At 36.5% G+C, this 19,303-nt stretch overlaps 1 protein-coding gene across 2 annotated transcripts; it reads left to right on the top strand.

Moving 5' to 3' along the window:
- The first annotated feature begins 8,981 nt into the window (after positions 1 to 8,981).
- Positions 8,982 to 17,744, top strand: LOC104093653 (pumilio homolog 1-like). 2 transcript variants are annotated; one of them, XM_009599434.4, is made up of 10 exons: positions 8,982 to 9,967; positions 11,092 to 11,248; positions 11,480 to 12,503; positions 12,589 to 12,730; positions 12,870 to 12,977; positions 13,903 to 14,115; positions 14,202 to 14,312; positions 14,957 to 15,151; positions 16,530 to 16,704; positions 17,324 to 17,744. In XM_009599434.4, the coding sequence occupies exons 1-10, from the start codon at positions 9,332 to 9,334 to the stop codon at positions 17,362 to 17,364; spliced, it is 2,802 nt and encodes a 933-aa protein (XP_009597729.1). In that variant the 5' UTR covers positions 8,982 to 9,331; the 3' UTR covers positions 17,365 to 17,744. The 2 variants fall into 2 exon arrangements, with proteins under 2 accessions (XP_009597729.1, XP_009597728.1); XM_009599433.4 differs by having other exon boundaries at positions 11,092 to 12,503.
- The last annotated feature ends 1,559 nt before the right edge of the window (positions 17,745 to 19,303 follow it).

The following is a 19,303-nucleotide window of genomic DNA, read 5'->3' as shown; positions in this document are numbered from 1 at the left end:
TGACACACATGCTAGGTGACGGGCGTGTGGGAGTGCACCGTAGGAATTGGGACTTGGTCCATTCCGTGAAACTGTAAAGTTGTATAACTTGTTGCTAGCTATATGCTCTCTCTGTGTTATAGAGATTTGACTGCAGATTATGTTATAAACCATGTTTAGGCTACATGTTAGTACTGTTGGGACCCATAGAGGTCGTGTACATGTTGAACTATATGCTTAATGTTGTTTTGTACTCAGTCACAGTTTACTTGTTTATTTTATCTCAGTCTCTATTGTTCATTATTGATGCATCATATCATTATTGTTTGGGCTGATTTCATGATTATTGAGAGCCCAAGAGACTGAGAGATTTGTGACTGAGTGAGACCGATGGCCTGATTGTGAGATATTATATTATAGTACGTGAGTTGTCCGTGCAACACGTGAGTTGGCCGTGCGGATCCAGATATTGATACTATGGCACGTGAGTTATCCGTGCACGTGAGTTGGCCGTGCGGAACCAGATATTGATACTATGGCACATGAGTTATCCGTGCAGTACATGAGTTGGCCGTGCAGATTATAGCGCTTGGGATGTAGGAGCCCCTCCGGAGTCTGTACACCCCCAGTGAGCGTGGGTACCCATTGAGTGCGAGTGTTGGGGGCTGAGAGTCGAGTGGTTGAGCTGTTGTGACGAGTTGAGTATATGTTGCCTGAGAGATTGTACTTGTTTTTCATTTGTTGTTATACTTAGTTGCAATCTTTCATTGATATGAAATTCTCTAAAAGATTTTATATCCGGATTATATGAACTTGAAATGTATAAAACTAATTTGACTTAAACTTTTGGAATTGAAAGCATGTCTACTCTCTGATGGATTTACTGAAAATGAACTATAACTGTGTAGCTCATCATTATCTTTAATTCTTTATTTATTATTGTTATTTGCTGAGTTGGTTGTACTCATACTACACCATGTAGTTCGTGTGCAGATTCATGTATTTCCGGACATAGCGGGTGTTGATTCTCTCGTACAGTTAATTTTCCGGAGATTCAGAGGTAGCTGCCGTATTTCGCAGATCTTGTCTCTCTTTTCCTATCTCCTTGTTACTGTATTTGGCCTCACATTATCATAGACCGAATTTTCCAGTCTTGTATTCATATTAAATACTCATGTACTCAATAACACCAGGTTTTGGGGAGTGTTCGTATCAGTATTTGTGGAATTTTGTATTGTATTTAAATTTTGTATTTTCAAACTTAAAGAGAAAATGTGATTTATGAAAATTGTCGGCTTGCCTAGCTTTGAGATAATTGCCATCACGACAGATTGGGATTTTGGGTCGTGACATTATAGTGGCTACAAGTACTTTCTCATAATTGTATATGAGTTTAGTAGAAGTACTTGGACATTTTTGTGAGCACCAAGAGCAATGCATTTTGCATTTTGAAATAATTTTTAAGCATGGTGGAAAGGCAGTTCAATATTCAAGTGAAGGTTATTAGATCAGACAATGCCTTGGAGTTAGTAAAGGGGACAACAACTTCTCTTTTCCTTAAATCACAAGGAATTTCGCACCAAATTTCATGTGTAGCAACCCCTCAACAAAATGGCATTGTTGAAAGGAAACACATACACTTGCTAGAGATAGAAAGGGCTTTATTGTTTGAGTCTAAGGTTCCTATTGTCTATTGGGGAGAGTGCATATTTACTACTACATTTTTTATAAACAGATTCCCTTGCAAAGTGCTACATGACAAAACTCCTTATGAATTACTCTATGGTCAACAATCTTCTTATCATTTTTTAAGATGCTTTGGTTGTCTCTGTTATGCAGCTACATTATCCCATAACAAAGGTAAATTTAAACCTAGAGTCAAGGCTTGTGTCTTTTTAACAAAAGGGATATAAATTGTTGGATTTGGTCTCTAAGAAGGTTTTTGTGTCAAGAGATGTTCATTTTCATGAACACGTTTTTCCTTTTGCCTCAAACACCATTTCCACACCCTTATTCCATTCTAAATTTAACACAACTCCTTCTGAAAATCCTACAGCTTCTATGTCTTTACCTATATCCTCTTCTATGCCTTCATCTATTAGCTCTTCGCCTATCCTTTCTCATACCTCAACTCCTACACCTAGGACATCTCATTCACCTCCTATATTTCATAATGATATCTCCCTTGCCTCCTCATCACCATCACCAGTTCCACTTAGGAGATCAGATAGAAGCAACAAAGGAGTTCAGCCTGGTTACCTCAAAGATTTTGTTTGTAATAATATCTATGTTACGAATTTCACTACTCCTTGTCTCACTAACCCTTCTTCCCTACCTGCTCTTTCTTTCTCTGCTCTCATTCCTCATAATCAGGTTATTCTTCAACATGTTTCTTCTATAACTGAACCTACCAGTTACTCCCAAGGTTGTCTACATTCAGGGTGGAAGCAAGCCATGGATTCAGAAATAGAGGCTTTAGAAACAAATCAGACTTGGGATGTAGTTCTTTTGCCATCTGGGAAGAAAACATTGCCTTGTAAATGGGTTTACAAGGTCAAACATCAAGCTAATGGTAGCATGGAAAGACTAAAAACTAGATTAGTTATCAGAGGTGACATCCAAAGAGAGGGCATTGACTACATTGAGACTTTCTCCCCGGTGGTTAAGATGACTATGATCAGATGTTTACTATCTGCAGCAGTGAAGAAAGAATGGCCTATTTCTCATTTTGATGTGAGTAATGCCTTTCTTTATGGGGATTTACAAGAGGAAGTTTATATGAAATTTCCTGCAGATTTGTCTCCACCTAGTCCTAATCATGTTTGTCGACTAAAGAAGTCTCTTTATGGCCTAAAACATGCCTCTAGACAATGATATGCTAGACTTGCTAGGGCATTGAGTTTCAAAGGATATCCACTAACCCTTCTGAATTTAAGTTTAAGGACCTTGGGCCGCTTCATTACTTTCTGGGATTGGAAATATTACGAGAAAAAGAGGGACTCATTATCACATAAAGGAAGTTTACAATGGACTTGCTTAGTGAGTTTGATTGCTCCAGCATGCCATTTGTCTCTTCACCTCAAGATGCTTCCTCCAAATTGACTGCATATTCTGAATTTCCTTTAGCTGATGTTATTGCTTATCGCCGCCTTGTTGGGAAGCTTAATTACCTCACTCACACAAGATCGGACCTTTCCTTTGCTATTTTGACTCTTAGTCACTATATGCAAAGGCCCTGTCTTGATCACGTCACGTCAACTTTACATGTTTTCTCTCATAGCACAAAGGCACACACAAGCAATTAAATCCTAGTCGTTCAAGCTATGTACATGGTGCATTAAATGCTAGCCATTCAAATAATAATCATCACAGCTATGCCAAATTATCTTCTCTAGAAGCTTCTCACATGAGTAAAGAATTTGGCAGTATAAAGGAATCAAAATCATTTAGTCTGTTAAAAAATACGACAAATGTAATTCGTACAACTGTATAGCTATTTACATTCTTTTTGTATTTTGTCTTTCTAGACAAACTTGTATAAATACATAGCATTGTACAGTGATCAAATACACATAAATATACAGAAAATTCTCCCAATCTTCTCCGAATTCTAACAAAGTTCAGCATATTCTATCTAAGGAGACAATATGCAATAGTTTTCAAATTTACGAGAAACTCGGGCTTAAACTCTAGATTATTTTTAAGAAACCAAAAACCAATACAAGTGTAATGCACCTCAATTTGAAACAAGTTGTGTCTTAGTTCAGAGGTGGATTCATAATTTAAAATTTATAATTTTTTAGTGGCTTTAAGTTAATATATAATAATAAGTGTTTACAATCAAATATTTATAAATATTTAATAATTTTTTATATAATACACAACATGAGAAAAACTACTTGGTTCGGGTGAACCATGTTGTGCTCTAAATCTACCACAAAACGGGCATTAAATATTTCTGGGAAAGAGTTACTCTAAATAACAGAGGACTTGAACTTTTCTTTCTGGATGAGTGGGGAAGAGAAAGACGATTGTTGTTCACTGCCAACGAATACTCTTTTTTCTTCCTTTTTCTTGTCAATTGGGATAACAAATATTGACAAAAGATTTCGAACCAAAGTATGATATACGAATTAATGTGAACATCACATTTTTGGTTTTATCAAAATGGACCAAGTCCTCAGCCTACCATATTGAAAAAAATGACTATAATTTTACCTAAGGCTAAAACAGTAAATATGCCATATCATTAAGGTTTTCGGTAGGATGGGTAGGATCGTTCCCTCCTTAACCAGAGCTCTCGAGTCCTGAAAATGAAAAAAATTCTAATAGAGAACATTTTCCTATAATGGACCTTATAGACTGCGTACAATAGATCCTTGTGGTCCGACCCTTCCTCGAATCCCGCGCATAGCGATAATTTAGTGTACCGGGCTGCCCTTGGACCTTACACGGCATGAATAATGATTAATTAGAATCCAAAGCAAATACCAAATAACAGTATAGGAAACCAAAAAATAATATATATATATATATATATATATAATAGAGAGAGAGAGAGAGAGAGAGAGAGAGAGAGAGAGAGAGAGAGTCGACAAGGGTTAGTTGCACATAACTTTTAGGTTTTGAGAGTTAAAGGGTGTAAGTTTACATCAAATTTTACAAGTTCTTGCAATCTCAAAGAATTTGCAAAAGTTAAGCACAAAATGGCTGCTAGCGAAAATAAAGATAGTTTTCATTTATGCTAAAAGGATGATTTGGATTCAAATTTGAAAGAGACGTGGGTTATGTAATTTGAGAGATGTTTTATTTTAAAAGGGGTGAAGTACACACATAGCCCTCAAAGTGGATGATCTTGAATTTTATTCCCGTTTGTCTCATGTGCAGAACTTCAAGTTTAACAAGCCGCTCGCTAGCCCCATGGACAAAACCTATAACTTTTGACCTTGAAGTTCTACCTATGGGGCAAGCAAGGTCAAAAATTAAATACCACCCCAAAAAGTGTCATATTTCTGCAATTTTTTGTTTAAAAAAGATGGCTTGGACCTGGGCCTAGACCTGGCCCGGTATATTTTAATTGAAAGGCCCGTGTAAGTATGCATTTAGTCTGCATTTGAAATTGGATTTTTCTGTAGATTTCTGTATTCTTAAATTGGCCTGCTCAAGCACGCTACCCAACAACATTAAACATTAGGAAAAACTACAGAATATAGCCGCTCTAAAAATAATAATCAATAAATATTTTTTATATTAATAAAATAATATAATATATAAATATATATTATACATATAATTTTTATATATTGACTAGCGAATATAATTATTTTTGGACGAGTGGCCAAAAGTGTAACTTGCCCAAAACATTATTGTTTTACAAATTTGGGCCAACTAATTAAACAGTTTAAACTCAAAGGATGAGGTAAATCTTCAACTCTGTTGTCTCTTAACCGTTTTTGAAGAATCCTAAAGCACATATTAAACTAATGATATTTTAGGTTTTACTTGGTTTTAGACATTATCAGGAGAAAAAGATTTGAGTAATATCTGTATTATTTAATCGATTCTATCTAGTCGTTTACCCTCTCTTTCAAGTTATTAAATTTTTTACTTCCTTTTACTACAAGCTGTGTAAAAAACCTTTTACACTCTCACTTAATGAAATTATATTAAATTGAATTATGGTAAATTATAACAAATGAAACAAATATATAAAATATGCTTCTTTTTCTTCGTTTGGAGACAGGCTCTTGAGTCTAAGAGTTTTAAGCTGAGTAGGACGAAGACGGAATACCTGGAGTGTAAGTTCAGCGTTGAGCCAGGGGAAGTGGGCGTGGATGTGAGGCTTGATTCGCAGGTCATCCCGAGAAGAGGCAGCTTCAAGTATCTTGGTTCGGTTATCCAGGAGGGAGGAGAGATCGATGAGGATGTCACACACCGTATTGGGGTAGGATGGATGAAGTGGAGGTTAGCATCTGGAGTCCTGTGCGACAAGAGAGTGCCACCGATACTCAAAGGTAAGTTTTATAAAGCGGTGGTTAGACCGGCCATGATGTATGGGGCTGAGTGTTGGCCCGTTAAGAACTCACATATCCAGAAGATGAAAGTAGCAGAAATGAGGATGTTGCGGTGGATGTGCGGACACACTAAGATAGATAAGATTAGGAATGATGATATTCGGGAGAAGGTGCATGTGGCTCCTATTGATGACAAGATGCGGGAAGCGAGATTTAGATGGTTCGGACATGTTCAGAGGAGAAGCCTAGATGTTCCGGTATGGAGGTGTGAGCAGCTGGTTGTCGAGGGCACCAAAAGAGGTAGAGGGCGGCCTAAGAAGTATTGGGGAGAGGTGATCAGGCAGGATATGGCGAGACTCAAGATTTTCGAGGACATGACACTAGATAGGAAGATGTAGAGGTCGAGTATTAGAGTTGTAGGTTATGAGGTAGTTGAGTCGTGCCTTACTTCGTACCATTGTGGGACTAGTCATGTAGGGTTTTTGTCTGAGATAGCTAGTGGCAATGTTGTGGATTACTATTTCGCTTTTCAATGCATGTCTTATTTACTAGCTATCACTTTTTCGTTGCATCTTTCTTTTAGATTTCATGGTGTTCCTATTGTTCTTATGATTGTCGTGGTGATACTAATATTTACTAATATTGTCTCCCTTTGCTTTGCATCCTTCTTCTGGATTTCATGGTGTTTCTATTTATCATATGATTGTTGTTGTGATACTAATATTGTCTCCTTTTCGTCCTTTTGTGTTTTTGTTTCTTTTTGAGTCGAGGGTCTTTCGGAAACAGTCTCTCTACCCAGTCGGGGTAGGGGTAAGGTCTGCGTATACACTACCCTCCCCAGACCCAATTAGTAGGATTTTACTGGGATGTTATTGTTGTTGTTGTTTCTTCGTTTTATGTTCCGTACATTGGTTTTCCATAGATGAATGAGCTAAATATAATCTATAACCACTAAATTTGATTTCATAATTTTACTTTTACCTTGGTCCTTTCTCAGGTAAATGACCTAAAAATGCAGTAACAAAATGAAACTTGAGGAGTTGTTCTACTACTTGTTAACATGTTAAGGCACCTAACTAAAATTGAGAAGTTTTTCTTTTCTTTTTTATGTTTGAAAACATTATTGTTTTATATGGCCAATCGTAGTGGGTAAAGAAAATAACATTTGCTTGTCTTCCCTATACTTTCAAAAGTCACGTTTCATAGGTTTGATTAATGAAATAATAATAAAAAAAATTATTTTGCTTTTATTTAAATTAGTGACACGTATAGCCCGAAAAGAAATTAATCAATTGATTCAATATATTCCGAAAAGAAATTAATCAATTGATTCATTTGGCAAACACAAACATTAAAAGATAACATATAAATTATACTACATAAGTTCAATATATTCCATCTAAGGTATAATATGCAATAGTTCTTAAATTTATGAGAAACTCAAGCTTAAATTCTAGATTATTTTTAAGAAACCAAGACAAGTGTAATGCATCTCGATTGAAACAAGTGGTGCCTAAGACGAATTCACGATTTAAAATTTATGAAATTGTAATAACTTTAAGTTAATACACAATAATAATTGTATTCATATTTAAATATTTTTAAATACTTAATAAATTTTTTAAAATATATAATATACACCATGCGAAAAACTACTTGGTTCCGTGAACCATGTTATGGTCTAAATCTGCCACAAAACGGGCATTTAATTTTTATGGGAAAGAGTTTCTCTAAATATAGGCAATGACGTTGTGCTTTTGCATGAAAAAAAACAAACTTTTTTTAGAACAAAATCTGTTTCATATACATAACAAAGGCAGTTATGATAAAGTTTATCTCTTTGGTCAAAATTGCAAATTACCTGGACATTTTTGGCTACATACACTTAACGAGAAATATAGTTAAATATTTTTATAATGACATTGTTTATCCGGAAGATTTCTGGCTACTATAGAGAAATATTATTATATATAACATATAATATAACATAACAAAAAAAATCGATTTCAAGAAAAATTGATCGTTATAGTAAAATACTGTTATTGAAGATGACTGCTTTAGAAAAGTATGACTCTACTATTCTTATTCCTCCCGCTAAAAAAAGCAAGACCACAAAATTATTAGGTTTAACCTTATTATTTTCCTCTTTTCGTTGTCCTTTCAAACAATAGTATATTTCAGCAATAAAGACATGAAAGCAATTATATGTATTACGTTAAATTCATGTTTGGATTTCAATACAATAACGTACTTCCTAATGTATTTCCAGTTATTATTCTACCCTTTTTTAAAAATATATTGTTAATAGAAAAATTTATCACTTATCCTGTATGTATTATGTCTACTTTAACTCCTAATGTCATGTATATTAGTTATCATTGATTCTATGTGTTGTGGAAGCTTTTTTTCTTATTTGTTTATTTATTTACGAGTAACTGATGGAATGACTTACGGGTTTGAGATTAATAGTTTCATTATAAAAAAATGTATCAAATTTGTACAAGTAGTCAAAATCTCATCTTATTTTTTAAATATATTTATCTTATGTTTTAGATTTATATTTATTTTTACTTAATTTACTGTTATTTCATATTTGATGTCTGATTAAACTAGATTTAGATATTATGGAAGCTCTAGCAGTAAAATTTTCAAAAAACAAAATGAGAATTGAATAAAATGATAGCATAAGATAGATTATAACACATCAGAGTACGTTGTACAAACCCTAGCCGTCTCATATCCAAATTGAAATGTAATAAAAAATCTTCATATGTCAGAAAAATAATTTCTTTATGCCTCTGAAAAAATCTCAATTAAAATAATAATAACAAATCTAAAAAATATCCAAATATACCAAAATTAGCCAATCTAACAATAAAAACCCTAACCTGTAACAAGCCAACACTTAGAACAATAACTGGCAATCTCAACCGTCAAAATCATAATCGAACGGCTGATATTTCACCTGGCACTCGTGCTTATCACACTTTTTTCCCTCACTTCACTTCACTATTATTCAGTGCACTTCTCTAAACTACATTTTCTCTCTCTAGAATACAGATTCTCTCTCTCTAAACAATGTATCGAACACTTGGAGATCACCGTTTTTGCTTTCGATCTCTTTGATTCATAATCAAATTCAACTGAAACTATGGTTTCTTTTGAAGTTTAGCTTAATTTTTAGCTTAAATATTTAGCTATAAAAGTTTGAATATGAAATTAGTTAATTTAAGCTGAAAAATTGGGTAATTAATGAAGTTTATAAGCTAATTTGAGTTAAAACTCTGAAATTTTTGCTGATTTTATTTTGAGGTGTATTTGTTCTGTAAATTTTTTCGATGATTACTGATAGCTATGCGAAAATGATGTCGGAAATGGGAATGCGATCAATGTTAGGAGGAAACAACGATTTTAGTAGCAACGATTTTAGCGAAGAGTTAGGGTTTTTGCTGAGAGAACAAAGGCGGCAGCAACAAGAGGTGAGTGATCAAGAGAGAGAACTCAGCATTTTCCGTAGCGGTTCAGCTCCGCCGACTGTCGAAGGATCGCTTAACGCTTTGATAGGCGGCGGAAGTGGCGGCGGGAATGGTAGTGATATTAGTGGACTTTCAGAAGAGGAGTTAAGGTCTGATCCAGCGTACATTTCCTATTATTACTCGAATGTGAATCTAAACCCTAGGCTTCCGCCGCCTCTTTTGTCTAAAGAGGACTGGAGGTTCGCCCAGCGTCTACAGGGTGGCGGTGGAGGTGGTAGTGGTGGTAGTTCACCGGCATTAGGAGGGATTGGAGATAGGAGGAAAGGAAACCGTGGTGGTTGTGATGTTGAGTCGCTTTTTTCAAAGCCGATAGGATTTGGTGGGGAAAATGAGGAAAATGGAAGTGAGGCGGGGAAGGAGTGGGGCGGGGATGGACTTATTGGATTGCCTGGATTAGGATTAGGAAGCCGACAAAAGAGCATTGCCGAGATGATTCAGGTGAAATAGAAATGGAAAATATCTTTAGATGATAAAGTACTATTGTTTTGGTTCAAAATGTTTTAATTCATGAATGTTGATATGTGTTTACTATTTATCATAGCGTTTGTGTGGGATTAGTTGTTAAGTTAATACTGAAACTTATTTCCTTTTGATAGAGATTCCAATGCTTGCTGTCAAAATCTGTTGTATTTATATAGTTTGTGTATCTCTAACATTGTTGTTTAACATTACATGACACATATATGTATGGCACAGATTAGTTACCGGCATTTAATGAATGTTACTTGTCTTCTTGCATCTTGCTTCACCGATTGGTCTTCAGCATGTTAAGAACAACACTTTTGGGCTAGTTAATTTGAGCCTTAGATTATTGTCTTTGTTATCTCGATCTATCCGGGGGCCAATCTAGTGGATAGAAACGGTATCCAAATGTTGCTGGATATTTGTGTTCCCACTTCGGAGTGCTTCTTGCACTTGAGAAAGTTATTAACAGTTTGTTTAAGTGGAATATGTACTTGGGATATTCATATATTTAATGCACCATAATTTTTTCGAAGATCAGTAATTTGCAAGTCGCACGTGTTTTTTGAGAGTGTCCATCCCTTCTGTCCTCTTTCTGAGAAGGCAAAAGGCCCATTTCGTGATGACAATTAATTCTTTCTCTTGCTCATTAATGTGGAAGTTTGAAACTTGCAACTTCTTTTTCATCTCCTTATTTGGAGTAGTTGTGGAGCACATCGAGCTACTATAGAAATCATACAGCATTCTTAAAATGCAACTTCTAACATCCCGAAGTTGCAAACATGGTGGTATTGGCAATTGTATTCTTTAAGCACAGTTGCTTGCTTTCGATTCAGACTTGCTTTTATTTGATAAAAAATATCTTAATGATCAAGACACACATTTCTGATTTAAAGAAGTTTGTAAAATATAATGAATTTCTTAATTGACATGCTATCATATTACCAAACTATGATGATTTGTTTTTCGGAGCACTTCCAGGCATGCCTTATTATCATTTCTTTATTCAACTTGTAATCGCTTAATGAAGTCCTGGCTTATTTGGAGATTCATCTTACTGGCTATTGTTTTCTGGTTCTGACACTTCTAATAAAATGTAGGACAATATGAGCCAGCCAACATCTACTTCGAGGCATCCATCACGTCCTGCTTCCCGTGCATATGATGATATTGTTGATCCTTCTGAGTCCCAATTTGTTCATCTCCATCATGAGATGGCAACTTTGGACGCACTACATTCTCGGGGAAAGGTTCAAGGTATGTCTACCCTTCAAAATGTCAGCGCATCTGGCTCTCAGTCTTATGCTTCAGCCGTGGGTGGATCACTGTCACGAAGTACCACCCCTGACCCTCAGCTTGTGGCTAGAGCTCCTAGTCCTCGTATTCCTTCTGCTGGAGGAGGGAGGATAGCATCACTAGAGAATGTTTCATCTCATATGGGTGAGCATACTGATTTGGCTGCTGCATTGTCTGGCATGAGTCTATCAGGGAACAATAGGGGAGACGAAGGGAAACATCCAAAGTCTCAGATTCATAATGAGATGGATGATCATCAGAACCTCTTTCGATTGCAGAATGGTCAGAATCCTATGAAGCAACATCCATATGCAAAAAAGTCTGAATCTGTTCAGTTTCACAAGTCTGCAGGATCCCCTGCTGCATACTTGAATGGGCCCTCTACGCCAACTCGCAACTGTGCAAGAGGTTCTCCATCTCAATATCCAACTATTGATAGTCCTAACTCAACGTTTTCTGCCTATGCTTTAGGGGGTTATGGTATGAACCCTTCATCACCATCTATGTTGGAAAACCAGCTTGGGGTAGGTAATTTTCCTTCTGTACTGGGAAATATAGCGTCCCCAGTGGGTGCATGTGGAATTGATGCTCGAGCAACAGGAGGAAGTTTGAGTTTGGGTCCTAATTTATTGGCTGCCGCAGCTGAACTGCAGAACCTTAGACTTGGTAATCAGACCTTGGGAGGTTCTCTGCAAATGTCTCAGATGGATCCATTGTACCTGCAGTACTTGAGATCAACTGAGTATCATGCTGCTCAGCTAGCAGCTCTCAATGACCCAACAGTTAACAGGGAATCTTTGGGGACTTCATACATGGATTTGATTGAGCTTCAGAAAGCTTATCTGGAGACGTTGCTTGCATCTCAGAATTCCCAATATGGTCTTCCTTATCTTGGCAAATCTGGTGGCCTAAATCATGGTTACTATGGGAACACAGCAAATGGCCTTAATATGTCATATCCAGGAAGCCCTTTGGCAGGTGCAGTTCTTCCAAATTCCCCTTTTGGACCTGGTAGTCCTGTAAGGTATGGGGAAAGGAACATGCATTTTCCATCAGGGATGAGAAACTTAGCTGGTGGTGTCATGGGAGCTTGGCATTCCGAGTCTGTTTCTAACTTGGGTGAAAGCTTTGCTTCCTCGTTATTGGATGAGTTTAAGAGCAATAAGAGTAAGTGTTTTGAGCTATCAGAGATTGAAGGCCACGTTGTTCAGTTCAGGTATACGTTTTTGACTAGCAGCACTGCCCGTCCAATTCATCTTAACCTCTAAAAACTTCCATTAATAAAAATCTTGTTTGAGCAGCGCGGACCAGTATGGGAGCCGGTTCATTCAACAAAAACTTGAGACTGCTACTACAGAAGAGAAAAACATGGTCTTCCATGAAATTATGCCGCAAGCCCTTTCTTTGATGACTGATGTGTTTGGTAATTATGTGATCCAGAAGGTATGTTCCTCAGTGTTTCTATGTTAAGTGTTTTTCATATTATGTCTTCATTTTAGGCTATGTTGAAAGAAAATTGCTGTTAATCAAATGAATAGGTCACATAACCTTCTTCTTGCCTTCTGTTATTCACATTTCCCAGTTTTTCGAACATGGAAGTGCATCCCAGATAAGAGAACTGGCTGAGCAGCTCAATGGGCATGTACTCACCCTTAGCCTTCAGATGTATGGTTGCCGAGTGATCCAGAAGGTATCTTAGTTCCTTTCATTGTAGTTATAGTCATTTCGTTATCATATGGTTGTGAGTGATCTGGAAGGTATCTTTTCATTGTAGTTATAGTGATCTCGTTATCATTTTCTCGCCCTTAATCCTTCAGTTTTCTTAATCTGTTAAGTGATCTGATTCACTGTGGTGTATGGTTTTTAATGTTTACAAATCTCGTTCTTGTTTCACTATTTATGGTTGCTCCCACGTCTTGTTTTCTCTGTCTTAAACTGGGAAGTTCATCGAGTTGCTGTTATTTGAAATTCTGAGCTGGTGTTATTCCACTGTCATTATACAGAAATAATTCTAATGCCTAAATTTCACGTTGCTACTTCTGATTTCTATGGTATTCTCTTCTTTCTTTGTTTACATGCCTTTTGAATGGTCTTGGTGAGACTGAGAATTATATTGCCAGAATGGATACCGCCTGCTAGAGCTTTCGACAACTCTCCAAGTGCTGCCTTCTATTCTAAAATTGGAGTGTGACAGTATTCATAACTTCCCCTTCAAATATATCATGATTAAAAAAACTTAAAAATTCCGCCAAATTTTTTATATATAAGAAAATGCCCTTCATATACACACACACACACACACGCACACACACACACACACACATATATGTATGTATGTATGTATTCTTGTCTTGGCATGTCAAAAACTGTTCTACCTCTCTAACATTAAAATGAATTCATCTGGTCTGTCTCTCTGTCCTAGTCCTCACCATAAACCTGTGTGCCTCTAATTAGAAGTTTGTACATCCCTATTCCTACATCATGTTACCAAATTTCACCAAGGGCCCCGCTTGATGATGTAGTAACCTCAGTTGAGCGGCAGCTAGTATTAATCATTTCCGATGAGATGTAATTGCTGAATGTCATAGGTTTTGACTTCTTCTATGAATTTTCAGGCCATAGAGGTGGTTGAACTGGATCAACAGACTAAAATGGTCGCTGAGCTTGATGGCCATGTTATGCGCTGTGTTAGAGATCAGAATGGGAATCATGTAATCCAGAAGTGTATCGAATGCATTCCAGAGGAAGCTATCCAGTTCATTGTTTCCACATTTCATGATCAAGTTGTGACATTGTCCACTCATCCATATGGATGTCGGGTCATACAGGTCAAAGATTTCAGTATCTGTGGATCTCTTTTTGGTATTATTGCATCAACGGTATGTTTGTTTCTAAATTTTCTTTCTCATGACAGAGAGTCTTGGAACATTGCCATAATCCTGAAACCCAGAGCATTGTGATGAATGAGATTATGCAATCGATTTGCATGTTGGCGCAAGATCAATATGGGAATTATGTTGTTCAGGTTTGCTCTATTTCTCAACTTACACATGAACATCCTTACTGGGACTAGTGTGAAGAGTTTGCTAATTTAGAGAGGGTGCAACTTGTCTGCAGAATATTAAAACCATTCGTGCCTTTATTCCAAGAGGTTGTGTTTTTGAAAAATATTGTTTGACCAGCTGTTGGTGGTTCTTTTACTCGATTGCTCAGTATTTTGCTACTATGAAGCTGCTTGACATAAGGAAGCTCTTCCTTGAATTGCTACACATCTTTCTTTCAAGGGTTTCTGCATCTTCTTCCCATCTCCTACTTGATAAGCAAATGAATGTGTATTCACGACTTAATGCATATTTCCAAGTTGACGGTAGCACAATTTTAGTGCTAAATATTCAAGTATATTTTGAATATGGGTTCTTGTATACGAGCTAAAACTACAGGGGTGTGTGTTTGTCGTCCTTCTTTAGAATACTGCCATCAATTTTCCCATATGTAGTAATCTTCTAACTATTACTTGCTATTTGCTTTCAATAGATAAATGAGTATATATGTCTCATTGTTGTAGTGTACGTGAGGGAGATGTCATCAACTCCCCAGGATGGATTCTTTCTCTTATTGTTTTAGCTCAGATGTTCTACCTCTCTCTAATGCTGCCAAGTTTTGTTACAGCATGTACTGGAACATGGGAAGCCAGAGGAGCGTTCGTCTATAATTAGTAAGCTGATGGGACAGATAGTTCAGATGAGCCAGCAAAAATTTGCCTCCAATGTTGTGGAGAAGTGCTTATGCTTCGGAACTCCCGAAGAACGTCAGACCTTGGTAGACGAGATGCTTGGCACAACTGATGAAAATGAACCTCTTCAGGTTTGTTTTTCTCTCAGATGCTTCTTCAGTAATGGCATACTCAAGCTTACAGGAAATTTCTGTTGCGCTGACTGTTTGACTCTCAGAGGATTATCTGAGATTTCATTACTCTATTTGATTGGTTTTATAAGTTTTATATTGTAGATGCTCTAGCAATACAATAATTCCTTTTCTGAAAGCACTTAGCTTTTACTATAGAACTATATGCTTTTCCAGTGCTGCTCTTTAGATTGAAGTTAACAATTAAACATTGGAGAAAGTGCAACTTCAGTCAGTCTTCTGGATGCATTTAGTGCAGTTGATGTTGGTCTGTTTCTGTCAGCACTCCATAACTTTATATACTTGCTGCTGCATGTTCATGATGGAGACAAATGATAGCCTCAGGACAACTTGAAATCGAGCAGTTATAAAAATAAAAATGGTACTTCCTTGCTTTTTACTAGTAGTTGAGTTCTAATGAAGTCGAGGAAACCTAAGCTACAGCTGGAAGTGGGAGAATGTTGGAGTAGAAGAAAAGATTAAAGCAGGATTTCCTAGTTGACAATTACCAATTTTCTCCTGAAGAAGCTTATAACCGTGCTTTGCATGGGATATCACTTCCAACTCTTTATTCACTTACATGGAAGACTTTCTTCTCTTTTGTATTTAAATATCTGTTTCTAGAGAAGCATAGTGGTAAGTATACAGGTGGATGAGCATGTTGTGGACAGGAAAACATTGAATGAAGTACAGTTACAAACTAGCCACCAATAGTTGAATACTTGACTAAAATGAAGAGACAAAGTACTAGTTCACCTGCAACATAGGGACACAAAGTCGATAATAAAAAGGAATGCATTTATTCATAGGTAATTTGCTATTGGACCAAGCAAGAAAGAAAAGGATTTGTATGTTTGCAATTATTCGATTAAACACATGGAAAAATCTCGACTTTACTTAAAACAAATATGGACACAGAGTAATTTGTTTATATCTAAACTGTTTTTATGAAACTAAGGGAACAAGAAAAGAGAGAACTGTATAAGTGGCAAGATGGAAGAAGACCACTTCTCTAATGTCACTGCCTGTGTGGCAGATGGATGGATTGGGTTCTTGTCTTTTAATTATATACTTTCTTATCCCCCGAGAGTTCTGTTCTTTTTCTGTTGCTTGGGAAAGATATATAGGGATCCCATTGCAGTTCTTCTGTCTTTGTTTGTACTGTTTGAATATATAGGGATCTCATAGCAGGTCTTCTGTCTTTGTTTGGCGCTGTTTGACAATGATTTTTACTGCTATTTGCTTAGAAGTTATTGTGCTACTGCTAGAACATATCATGCAATAACCAAAGATTTCACTTGTTTTAACTAGTTGAATCGTTGAATAATTTTATGTGCAGGCAATGATGAAAGATCAGTTTGCCAACTACGTTGTACAGAAAGTGCTGGAGACTTGTGACGACCAGCAACTTGAACTCATTCTCAACCGAATCAAGGTTCATCTAAATGCCCTGAAGAAATATACTTACGGAAAGCATATAGTTGCCCGTGTAGAGAAGCTGGTTGCTGCTGGAGGTATTCTTTTGCCCTTTCTTTTCCCTTCTCGTTTTCAAGACTATACAATTTATCCTGACGTCTTGCACAAGGGGAAGTATTTACCATTCAGACAATTGGAAAGTCATGTTTTCCGCATGTAATTGCTCACTTGGCAATCACCTGACCTGAGGATCAGTAAAGAGTCAAACTATTAGTTGTAGCTCTGACAGCTAATAGTTGAGATCACTTTCAGAATTATTGGTGGGTGAAATGACATGTATGTATATCAGTCTGTGGCTGCTGGTGAAGTAAAGTGAGGGGGTTCGGAGTCCTTCTATGACTGCAAACTTACATGGGTCAAAAACAATACTTCCAATGTTCCACTTTTTACCGGTCTATAATTCATGAAACTCATATATCATTCGATTTTCATGATAGGCTATCAGTATTTTATCCCAACCTCAACTGAATCTTCAACCATCCCCACTCCCCGACCCCCAGTTTCTGTTTCGCTCTTCCTCTCAATTTTGTCTTTAATTTGAGCCTCTTATTTTTCTGAAGTATTTAGAACCTTCAATCAAGTTGCAATAAAGGCTATTAGCTTATTTCCATTCTCGATATACTTATATAATTACATGTTACTCCACATCTTTTGCAGAGAGGAGGATCAGCTTCCTGGCGTCATATTCTGCTGCTTAGATGGTGTAGGAAGGAACTTGTACAGCTAACTGAGGCTAGAATGTGTGCTGTCGTCTTTGTTTTCTTTCCCAGAGCTTTGGCTCTAGCTCTTGCTGATGGAACATGTTAAAAATAAATGTATGTGGTTTGTAACAGTGTACATTATAGTTTGAGATATATCTATAAGCAGGTCAACTGAGGCTCGGATGGTAAACATACCTGATGCCCCTGCCGCGGAGATAGAGTAACTGTACAAGGGTGTAAAGAAAGGAAACTGTAGTGAGATCTTCTTAAACTGTACAAATGTTGCCATGTGCAGAGCCTGTTGTTTTAGGTAGCAACTTATAATGTATGGATTGATAATTATCTTTTTTCGTTATAGAGAAACTCTTTCCCTCTTATAGCATGGTTTAATTTCCTTGTTTTTTTTTTGGTCTAATTTCGTTGAGAATATGTTACCTACATTATACTGCCAGATTTTACATAAACAAATCATAATTTCACGATTTTTGTGTACGTCAACCTTATTATCTATTTGGCAACTACAAAATAAGGAATTGGCATGATGGCTAACCATTTTAACTTGTGCTTGGTTTGGAGTTTGGTTATGTTCTGTATAACGGAAGTAAATATTTTTTTTGTTAGTAATTTTATGGTGTTTGGTTATTAGAAAATGTATTTCAAGGAAAACAATTTTCATTAAAAGGGGAAATACAATTTTCTTCACTTATCGAAGGAAATCATTCCTCCCCCTCCCCCCCCCCCCCCCCCCACAAACTATTTTAACTTGAAATTTTTATCACTTGTTCTTTTTCTCTGCTAGAGGGAGTTCCAACATCTCAACATCTATTAAAAAGGCCGCTCCTTCTAAACTTAGCTTGTGAAGATAGAAGTATTTGTATACTCTAAGGGGTCATTTGGTACGAGGTATAAGTAGATATAGTGCTGGTATAAAATTTTAATACCACCTTAATACTTTGTTTGGTTAGCAAACCTGATATAAGTTATCCCGGGATTAAAATTAGTATCGGAATAACTTATACCTTGTAGGGGGTGGGGTAATTAGTGTCGAGATAACTTATACCTTCTTCTTAGAAATTATGCAATTATCATTTTTAATACAATATACCAAACAGTGGATAAAAAACAATACCAGAATAACTAATCTCAACATAACTAATCCCACCATAACTTATCCCAGCATAAGCCGTATTCAAACCAAACGACCCTTAGCCCGATGTTATCAGCTTTACCAAAAATAATGCAGATGAACTAAAGGCTTCAAACTGCTCCAAGCTGAATCGAAAACCCAAAAGGAATTATCAGAAGAGTCGTTAAAGAAAATTATATAGTATAAGATACTTCCTGTTTCTTCATTTAGGTTGTTAATGATTAATTTTTGTCACGACCCAAAATCCAACTAATCGTGATGGCACTTAACTCATTCCGTTAGGTAAGTCAATTTCCAACTAATCAATTTTATTAATAATTATTAAAGCAATTTAAGTGAATAAAGATCATGATCTTACACAATCCCCAAGAACTGGTAGTACAAATCATGAGCTTCTAAGAATAGAGTATACAAAGCGGAAATAAAATAAATACATAGTCTGTTTGAATAATACATAAACAGAGCTTTTATAAATCTAAGGCTACCCTGAACAAGAGGCATCTACAACAGGAATGCAGGTACATCTTCAAATCCCGCAACTATCGAGCACAGCAACAATGACAACCAATATCTGTACGCAATGTGCAAAAGTGTAGTATCAGTACAACCGACCACATGTACTAAGTAAGTAACAAACCTAGTCGTAGTTTGAAAGTAGTGACGAGCTTCTACCAAGGTCAGAGTCCAACTTCCATAACCAACAATAGTTCATAACAATATTAAACAAGTAATACCAGAAGTAACTCAATAATAAAGGCTCAGCTAAATCATGACTTCTGAAAATAGTTC

Source organism: Nicotiana tomentosiformis, chromosome 4 (assembly GCF_000390325.3).
Source record: "Nicotiana tomentosiformis chromosome 4, ASM39032v3, whole genome shotgun sequence".
Lineage (NCBI taxonomy): Eukaryota > Viridiplantae > Streptophyta > Magnoliopsida > Solanales > Solanaceae > Nicotiana > Nicotiana tomentosiformis.
This window is presented reverse-complemented; position numbering and strand designations above follow the sequence as displayed.